This window comes from Rhipicephalus sanguineus, chromosome 5 (genome assembly GCF_013339695.2).
Source record: "Rhipicephalus sanguineus isolate Rsan-2018 chromosome 5, BIME_Rsan_1.4, whole genome shotgun sequence".
Classification (NCBI taxonomy): domain Eukaryota; kingdom Metazoa; phylum Arthropoda; class Arachnida; order Ixodida; family Ixodidae; genus Rhipicephalus; species Rhipicephalus sanguineus.
In genome coordinates, this window is record NC_051180.1 from 111,175,777 (window position 1) to 111,185,424 (window position 9,648).

Here is a 9,648-nt window from a genome sequence, read left to right on the forward strand (position 1 = left end):
TTAGCCACCTGCGATCTTGAAAAAACTGGCGAACCCACGGTCCTGGCGTTTACTTTGTCCGCTTGCTCTAAACACGCGCACGACAGTAAGAAAAAAATTAATAAAATGTAATGTACACATAATTTATTGCTTATTGGCTTCACGAAGCGAAGTGGCTTTTATAAGAGCTGATGTAACGTAAGCTAATTGCTTACAAGCAGGTTGTAAAAAATAAAAAAAATTATCGTGAGCAATAGGACATGGAACACTGCCATTACCTTTCAAAGATAATTCCATATAAACGCAGTTGGCCAGTGCAAAAGTGTTCATGAACAAATGCATGAACAAATATTTCAATACGTCGCACTCATATCAGTTTATCACAAGTAATCACTGAATGCCGTAAATAATTTGGGGGTTTTACCCGTCAAAACCACGACGTGATTATGCGGCACACCGTAGTGGAGGACTCCGGGAATATTCAACCATCTGGTGTTCTTTCACGTGCACTGACATCGCAAATTACAGCGGCGTCTAGCATTTCGCCTCCAAGTATTCATTGAAAAAACCCGAATTCGGTGTTCCAGCTCATTGCTCACGATACTACTGACACATTAATATAATCTCATCACCTCCTGCCCTCTCTTCTTTACTTGGTTAATGAACGAAACGCGTCATCAACTGAATCTGAGACACTAAGCAAGCGTCTACATAGCACGTGTATTCAAACACATGATAGCCAACGGTTTCGGATGATGCTTGAATAAAAGGAAGTGGGAGAGAGGGATAGTGAACGTACAAAACGTAGCGCTCTTAGCGCGTACTACGTGATTTGCGAATGATTCCTGCACCGCAGCACATCGCCTAGGTAGTTCCCGCTTTCGCTCGTATTGCCGTCCCTGCTGCCTGTCCCGTCGCCGACTGCCGACACAATGCGCATAAGGTTAAGCCCTTACGACGATGTGGCGGTGTTGGAACAGCAGGTGAACGCTGTGGACCAGCCGGAAAATGTTCACGAACTGGAGCTCACCAATTGCGTGGTTGCGGACCCGGACGACCTTTGCCGGTGCGTAATACGCTGCACGGAGCTTCGGATTCTTTACTGCGTCTCGTGCGGGATAAGGTTGAAGTGCCTGATATTCACTGTTCTGCCAAAGCTGCCGCACTTGAGCCACCTCGAGTTGACGCTCGACGAAAGCGTGGACAGGGAGGAGACGTTGACAATTCTGGGCATGCTGCGAGCCACCAAAACAATTTCCGGGAGCATTCGCCACTTGTACGTCGAAGTTTCCGGCTCGCTAAGAATCCGAGTGCTCAGCGCAATGTTGCAGAAGCTGCCGAACGTGACCGAACTGCACGTTCACATTCTGCGCGAGGTGATGAGCGAAGCGATTCGCGGTGTCGAAAGTTTATGGCGCCAGACTCACAGTGTGCAGTGCTTCAAGATGACATCCGAAACTCCTGTCGAAGCTCAGCGAGAACCCGCCGCGGATAGGCCGTTGGAAGAACTGGATTTCGGTAACTGGGCCAGCGTTTGCGGCAACCTCCTGGTTCGTCGAAACCCTCGCACCAGGAACTGCTTTCGCGTGAGCGATTTAGCCGTTCTTGCCGAACCGCTGCATCCTACCGAGCCGGTTATCGTGGTGATTAGCAACGACGAGGGGGTACCCACGCAAGTGCAAATACGCGAAGCGGGGCTGCGGAGCCGCTGGTGCGACGTACGGAGCCTCACTCTAGTTCTCGTGAGGTCTGGTGATGCTTCCCAGGAAGTTGCGCGCGCCAACGCCGACATCGAGGGCGGGCTCGTGACCTTCTTCGGGCGTTTCAAGGGTGATGCCGGCGGTATCGGACACCTCAAGGAACTGAACCTGAGTTCCTTCCACTTCGAGGACGAGGTGGATTTCATGCACGTGTTGAGCGAAGCCGGTCTGACGACGCTCACTGCGCTCTCCGTCACACCTTGCGGCATTTGGCACCCAGGTGCGCTGGGACGGCTGTCGACCACCTGCACCGAGCTGGACGACCTGGATGTTCGCGTCTACACGACTTATCGAACGTGTTCCCGCTGTTGGCAGCCTCTGGAACTGAGTGACGTGGCAGGCAGTCATCTAAACCGAGGTCGGCTGACCTTCTCCAACGTGCCTGATTTTGCTTCGCTTGACTTCCTGAGTACGTCCCACATATCCGAGCTTCGCATGTCGGGCAAGTGCAAAGGCGATGCGATGGCCCACGTGAGGGCCGTGATCCAGAAGGTGCGGCCAAATGCCTTGCTGCGCTGTCTCGTGCTCAACTTTGAAGACTTGGACTTCGACCAAGACACGTTCAAGGTGCGCAGTTACCTTTCAACCGCGGTTTTAAAATCGGATCTGCTTCAGCCAGGGGCGTAGCCAGAAATTTTTTTCGGGGGGGGGGGGGGGGGGGTTCAACCATACTTTATGTATGTTCGTGCGTGCGTTTGTATGTGTGCGTGCCTATACACGCAAACAAAATGGAAAAATTTCGGGATCTCACCCCCCCCCCCCCCCTTGGCTACGCCCCTGGCTTCAGCGCTCAATGGCGCGCCGAGAGTTTATGTAAAAGGGTGACCAATACAGTGCATTATATACAACGACTGTATTGGCATCGATAAATGGATCATCGCATGTGTGTGTAAATAAGTTAACGCCGTGTAATATTGAATGCCAGTGCCTCGCCCTCAAAGTTAAAACAGCGTTATTTTACAATCGACGTTTCTCCCCTTTTAGCCGCATTCCGCTGATATATTTTTTGTGCAAGTACTTCTCTTTTCTTCATTGTGAAAGGGCAGTTGCTGACCTGCATACCGAGGGGCTGTCATGTCTTTTTCTATAAAAATTAGCCTATATTTTTTATGAAGACAAAGGAAGTCTTTTTCGTGAACGATCTTATCTTGGCTAAGTTGTAAGTTTTGTGCATAAACCTGTGGCGTTTTGAAGCGTCTTTCTTTCTCATTTCGCTTTGTTTTTTGAAAGGACCTGCCGATGCTCCTGGGCTTACGCTTCCTGTGTCTGCAGACGCCCAATGTGCACAGCGTAGTCGCCGTGGAGGGCTTCATCGAATGGGTGGCCTCGCACTCGTATTCGCTCGAAGTCCTGCACGTGCATTTCACGCACAACATAACGGGACTTACGGAGCGGTACACGTGGGTGCGCAACGCCGAGACAGCCGAGGAACTTCAGTCGGGCAACGACGCGAATCCACCAGGTCCGATGCCGGGCACAGTCTTTACCGACAGACCGTGCGTGATCTGTTCGACGCAGACGTTCGTGGGGCTCATCAAGCCCCACAACCGAGGCTCCAGGACGCAAGTGTAGAATGCCTCGAGTCGTTTTGATGACATAACGGACGTTCTTCTTTCACGTTGATTTGGCTCTCTGTACCCAATAAACTGCTAATTTCTTTGAAAAAAAGTGACGTTTCGTTTTTTAAAGAAAGACTTGAAGGACCGTGTTGAAATGCTACGGTTGCTCTCTCGACGTATCGCTAAATACAGATAAAGAATAAGCGTGTTTAGCACCATCGGTACTGCCCCTACACGCATGTCGGTGGCCATTTCCATTTGGTACGGCGTCACGCAACAAAACAGCGAAATTACTGTCGCGAATTCCACAAGTGGAAGCCTTCAAGTACACAAACGCATTATTGGAAATTGTTTCTTTTTCTTTGCATGCCAAAGCACTCATTGAAGGTTTCATTTCCTGCTGCTCTACAAGTGCATCCCTGCATTTTTTTAATAAATAAATCTGTACAAGAGGCCACCCGCGTTTTGAATTGCCCTCGGCACAGATTTCTTCCATCCCTACGCAAACGTACACATTCATCAAATCCTGTCATTTTTAAGCAGCAATATTTTTATCAGGGCCGCGCCACACGTACATTAACGCACACGCATGCCGACCCAATGTAAACGTTAAACTGTGCGCCACAAGGTATGAAGTCCAAATCTACAGTCTCGGTCAATATTTTAGAGACCACGATAGCGCATGGGAAATAGCTTCGCGGCGCCTTCTGACGGCTGCTTGCGAAGCTCGAGAGCGCGCACTCCGCACGCGTGTCCTTGTTTACCTTCACGTCTGCTCGTTCATTCGCTTCAAGTTCGGGCGCATCGGAACGCCAGAGAAACACAATGTGCACTTCTGTAGTCTCCATGGAAGTACCGAGAGATTTGCCTGAAAGGAAGCTTTGTCCTCTACCGGGGTCGAGGACGAATTTCTCACCTTGCAAGCTTTTCTCTTTTTGAAATTCATGTGCACTTCCTTGTAGCTTTGTACTGCAAACCGGGTGACGCCGAGTTTCTTATTTCATGGCGCATGTGAACGGGCGCATTACACTTGCACCGAGCACCACAAGAAATTGCAGCATACATGAGTTCAGTGAACAAAAGCTGCTGGGTAACCTTATCACATATGTCGATTTTGAGAAAAACTACCGCAAAGCGTGTTTTTTTTCTATGTGGTGTTGGTTTTCCGCGCATCGGGGCGTCTGACAACAAGGCGTAGAGTCAGGCGCACACACTATACTGCCAGTACAAGCTACGTATTTTCGTCACGATATCATCGCTCGGTGCTTCCGCGGCGACTGCAGAGGTGACAAATTGCGCTTTCTTCAGCGTTCCGGTGCGCGCGCACTTGAAACGAGCGAACGAGCAGGCTGGCAGGTAAACAAGGATGCGCGTGCACAGCGCGTGTTCTCGGGCTTTGCGAGCAGCCGTCCGAAAGTTTCGCGGAGCTGTTTGCCACGCTCTCCCATCGTCTCTAAAATTTTGACCACGACTCTACAACCCATTCTCAAGATGGACACAAGCATAGAGTTGTCTACAATGTTTATTAGAGGGAACTCTGGCGCTGCGATCGTTCAGCGACTATGGGAAAGGTGGGTAGTACATGGATTTGCCTAATCTTCGTCCTTGCTGCTTCGAACGCACTTGCGGATTTGCTTATTGTTGTGTCTTGGCTTCTGTTTCGGATAAAAGTATGGATCGTTGTGAACTACGCGAGCACATTTGAATTGGTGAGCCTAAAATGGTCAAGGTGAGGAAGTTGAACGGCAGAACATTTGCTGAATGCAGGCCACACGGAGCCAAACGGAGTCGAAAGAACCAAGCTTCGACAAATCCATGTATTACCCATCACTCCTATGCTGGCTGAAGTGCCATGCGTTGCAGCTGCCGTAAACATAGCTCCAGATTTCCGCCTAGTGTATTATTAGGAAACTCTATGGGCGCAAGAACTGTCGGCATTACGGGGGTTTCTTTTCGGTGCTCGTCTCGCCGCCGTAAAGGCGCAGATAAAGAAAGAAAGCAGTTTGCGACAAGGACCAAGAGGCTACCGAACCTGCAAGATAAGGTAACCTCATAGCGAAGCGCGTCAGCAGTTCTCACAGAGGATCGTGACGAAGAGGGATGCCTTTTATTGCGACAAGGGAGGAGTTCGGGAGAAGATGGAGAGTTGAAAATACGGAAGATCCTTGACCAGGGGATGCCGCTGGAGCCAACGTTTCGAAAATTATTCTTATCTTATGGTGGGGTTGGGAGTTGATTTCACTTGCCAAGTACATCCGTCATTGTTAAAAGAATGCCGTCGCGGTAACTAAAGTGCTATTTGCATTCAAAGAAAGACTGTGGGCTTCATGTCCTGCCGTGGGCACCACATGCAGTAATGGAAGTGTTGTGGTGTTTCCCTTCGACGTTGTTGCTGCTGATAATGGCTAAGTTTGGTAGATGTGTTTTACATTCTTCTGTAGCGCAGATACTGTGTGAAGCTTCAATATTTCAATGTTGTTCCTCTTGCAATGTTCATTACTTTTGACAGCGATGCTGCGTATGGATAGGTGAAACCAAAATTCGTCCGTCCTGTCGGCGCAAGAACTCCTAGCGCGAATGTGTCACAGAAATTGCGCAAGTGCCACAGAAATTGGCGAAATCGCTCTACTCACGAATGGTTCATTAAAAACGAAGGGAACACGCGGGTGGCAACCACCATTTAACGTTTGTGAACAGACGTAGCCAACAATTGAGAAAGAGTTCAATAAACCATTCTGATTAACCCAGTGATAAGAATCGGGGCCGCGCGTTTCAGCTTCACTGGTGAACCATCTGCGCGGAGTGTTTGGGCGGTAATCGTTTATAGCAGAGCCGTTACGCTCGACGTTTGTCGTGTGTCGCAGATTGACAATTATCATCACCACGAACCGGCACGCGCTCAATCGCCGCACAAGCACTCTGTACAGATGCTTAACAAGAGAAGCCGAAACGTGCCCACCAGCTCTGCTGTAACCCAGCCTTGCGCGACCTAGTGCAACCTGCGCTAATTTTTTTCATTGCGATAGAAATCTGGACACTCTCGGCGGATTTTTGCCGTCACCTTGATGTCCCGGATATGTATATGTATGCATATATAATTAAAAGCCTGAAATAAAAATAATTCAGAAGAAAAAATTCCGAAGCGCTCGACCGGGGTTTCGAACCTGTGGCCCCTCGATGCGCAGCCAGATGCCTTACACAATTACGCCACCCGTTATTCGTTCTGCAGGATACTAACGGCAGCATACAAACGCACGCGGCGTTTAGTGAAGCGCACGGGACGCCACACGTGGCGAAATTAAGATTATAGATATAAGATATAGAAAACCCATTATAAGATATAGAAAACCCAGGCAAAACAAAAATTGCGACCGGACAGGCACGTTCGATCTCTCGTGGAATCACCCACCTGCGCGTTCTTTTCGTGCGTCCTTTGTGTTTGAACAGCGCGCGGCAAGTGTCGAGCTGTGACAGTTGTTAATTCGCTCTCGCCTTGTTTTCTTTTTGTTTTCCTGAGTCCTCCCTTATGAAAATGACTGTTGATTTTCCATTGCCGGAGTATGATCGAATTATTGACTTTATTGATTATCAATGATTCCGCAATACTCATTGACTTGCTTCAATACTTCGTCAACAACATTTCTGTTGAGCAGTTCGCAATAAAACTATCATTGACTCATTTCTATCGAAATACCGTTGAGGGAATATTTCGTCAACAATAATTCTGTTGAGCACTTGGCAATAAATATTGCATTGACTCATTTCAATCGAAATACCATTGAGGGAATATTTCCTCAACAATAATTCTGTTGACCATTTTGCAATAAAAATTTCATTGACTCATTTTTATCGAAATACCATTGAGGACATAATTCGCAAACAATATTTCTGTTGACCATTTTGCAATAAAAATTTTATTGACTCATTTCTATCGAAATACCATTGAGGACATAATTCGTAAACAATATTTCTCTTGAGCACTTTGCAATAGAAATTTCAGTGACGCAATTATTTTGAAATACAATTGAGGAAATATCTCACTAACAGTACTTCTGTTGAGTATAGTTTGGAATAAAAATGTCATTGACGCAATTATGTCGAAATACCAACGAGGCATTATTCACTGCCAGTGGAACTTGGTGCAATCAATGCCTCATAAATTTTGATACTGCATGCAGGTCAGTCCAAAACACACACACACACACACACACACACACACACACACACACACACACACGCGCGCGCGCGCGCGCGCGCGCACACACACTCACACACACACACACACACACACACACACACACGCGCGCGCGCGCGCGCACACACATGCAAGTACACACACGCACGCGCAAACACACGCGCACATGCGCGTGCGCACTGGTCAAAGTTCTGACTGACGAAGGCTGTGCCACGGCCAAAACGTTCACAAACCAGTAAAATGCACGCAATTTTCGTAAGTACGCCCTTTCATTTCTCCAACCATATGTGTACCGGATCTACAGAACTTCCTCGTACCCTTACCTTTGAAACCCCACGTTTCTTTTGTGAACACTCTTCGCAGTGCTCTCTTCTCGACCGATCCTTTATTGTAAAACCACGGCCGGTCTGGAGGCGCGCGCTCTCATCCGCCCCGCCCGCCCCCCTGAATCCGCCCGCCACATGGTTACACCTGTGATGTGTGTGTCGTTCATTCTCATCGTAATTTACCACTAATGCCCTATTTACCCACCCGAGAAGAGATTTTTTTTTGCGCGGGTTCTTTGACTCTAACCCTCCTGGGATCAATGATGCTATAAAAATCACAGCATATCCACGGAGTGAATGATGATGAGTGGGCGAAGCTGCGGAGGTTCATCGGTAAACCGTGAATCTTCCGTGAATTCTGCCCAGTACATCATCACCGACGTGAGATCGGGCGCGTTTATACTAAAGGTTCGATGAGTTATGACGACTTGCAGCTCACTTTAATTTTACATATACGCTGTGAATTTTCATTGTTTAGAAAACCATTGCTTTAGAAAACATCTGGCGTCTTTCGTTAAGCAGCTGGCGTCTTTTCGTTTTGCTTTAGAAACATCTGGCGTTCTTCCGTTTTGCTTTTACAAAACATCTGGCGTCTTTCGTTGGTTTATTTCATCAATCAACGGCGTTTTGAACAAAATTTTTATTGTTAAATCACACACAGGAGAAATCTCACCAGGCACTACCTTGGAGGTAAAGAATGGCTGCTAATGGGAATGAGAGACAGAAGAAGTCGGCTTTTAGCTACCGCTGCGAATTTTTTATTGTTCAACAACGCACAGGAAAAATCTCCCACCGGCACCACCTTGGAGGTCAAAGCGTAAGACTGGTTACGCACTACGACTACGACTACGAGGGACGAACGGGTGCCGCCTTAAGGAGCTTCGCCCCTAAAAACGCATCGAAACTTGTAAATCTTGTCTTGTATTTATAGATCGCACTTTTAACGAACACAGTAACTCACAAAAGAAACTAATATAACTGCAAGGACCGTATGGTCTTTCCGCCTTCGTTTGTCCATTGCCAAGGACAACGTATTTCATGGAATACTGCAAAGCGCAATGTCGAAGCGGGATAACGGTCACGCACAGGAAAACAGCCTCTTTCAAGACATAAATAGTGGAATTCAGTGCAGTATTGTGTTTCTGTTACTATTCAGTATACACAGTACGTTGGCTTTCTTTTCGAATATAAACGAACTTGCCCAGAAACGAAGTTTGTTAAACTACTGTTTTGTCGATTAGCTGTCGCCTTTCAACAAATAAGTATTTTCTCCTGCTTTTATTACGATGACGTGCAATGTCCTTTTGAATAGTGTTTAAATGGGCAGTTTCAAATTGATAGTAACTTGCTTACATGCCCAACTTAGAATATATCAATTAAGGCTAACAAAGTACATCAATAAGAAAGAAGCTGCAGCTGAATCACACTAAGGGCGAGGCATTGATGGTACCATTGGTTCGTTGCTCAATACGAAGAGGCAGGCACGTAGAAACGATTTTTTTTCGGGAGGGGGGGGGGGGGGCTTGCTACGTGCCTGCGAAGAGGTATTAAGTAGCACAGTGAACACTTGTTGTCAAAAGGCCCCGGTTTTCGACGTGCTTAAGCTTTGTGCTTGAGCAGCACGCAGAAATTTTCTAGATGCTTGCCGTTCTTCCTGTAACATTGCAATTTCTTGCTAACGCATTCACTGCGTCGCCCTTGAAGCGAAACTGTGACCTTTTTTGTCATTATTGGCCTTATTGGCATTATTGGCAGTGATTTCGCACTGATCTAACTGTGGACTACAGGGTACCGGCGAAGACGTGTTGCAGTAGATGAGCCTACTCAGT

General features: G+C 47.5%; 1 protein-coding gene across 1 annotated transcript; it reads left to right on the forward strand.

Moving 5' to 3' along the window:
- Window positions 1-804: 804 nt before the first annotated feature.
- LOC119394138 (uncharacterized) lies at window positions 805-3,407 on the forward strand. The gene is made up of 2 exons (XM_037661393.2): window positions 805-2,306; window positions 2,970-3,407. Exons 1-2 carry the CDS (start codon window positions 912-914, stop codon window positions 3,309-3,311), a joined length of 1,737 nt encoding a protein of 578 aa, XP_037517321.1. The 5' UTR covers window positions 805-911; the 3' UTR covers window positions 3,312-3,407.
- Window positions 3,408-9,648: the final 6,241 nt, after the last annotated feature.

Excerpts from the sequence above, each read along its gene's own strand:
- LOC119394138 (XM_037661393.2), top strand. The coding sequence starts at position 912 with ATGCGCATAAGGTTAAGCCCTTACGACGATGTGGCGGTGTTGGAACAG. Across the intron at positions 2,307-2,969 it reads TCGACCAAGACACGTTCAAG|GACCTGCCGATGCTCCTGGG; the intron begins GTGCGCAGTTAC and ends GTTTTTTGAAAG.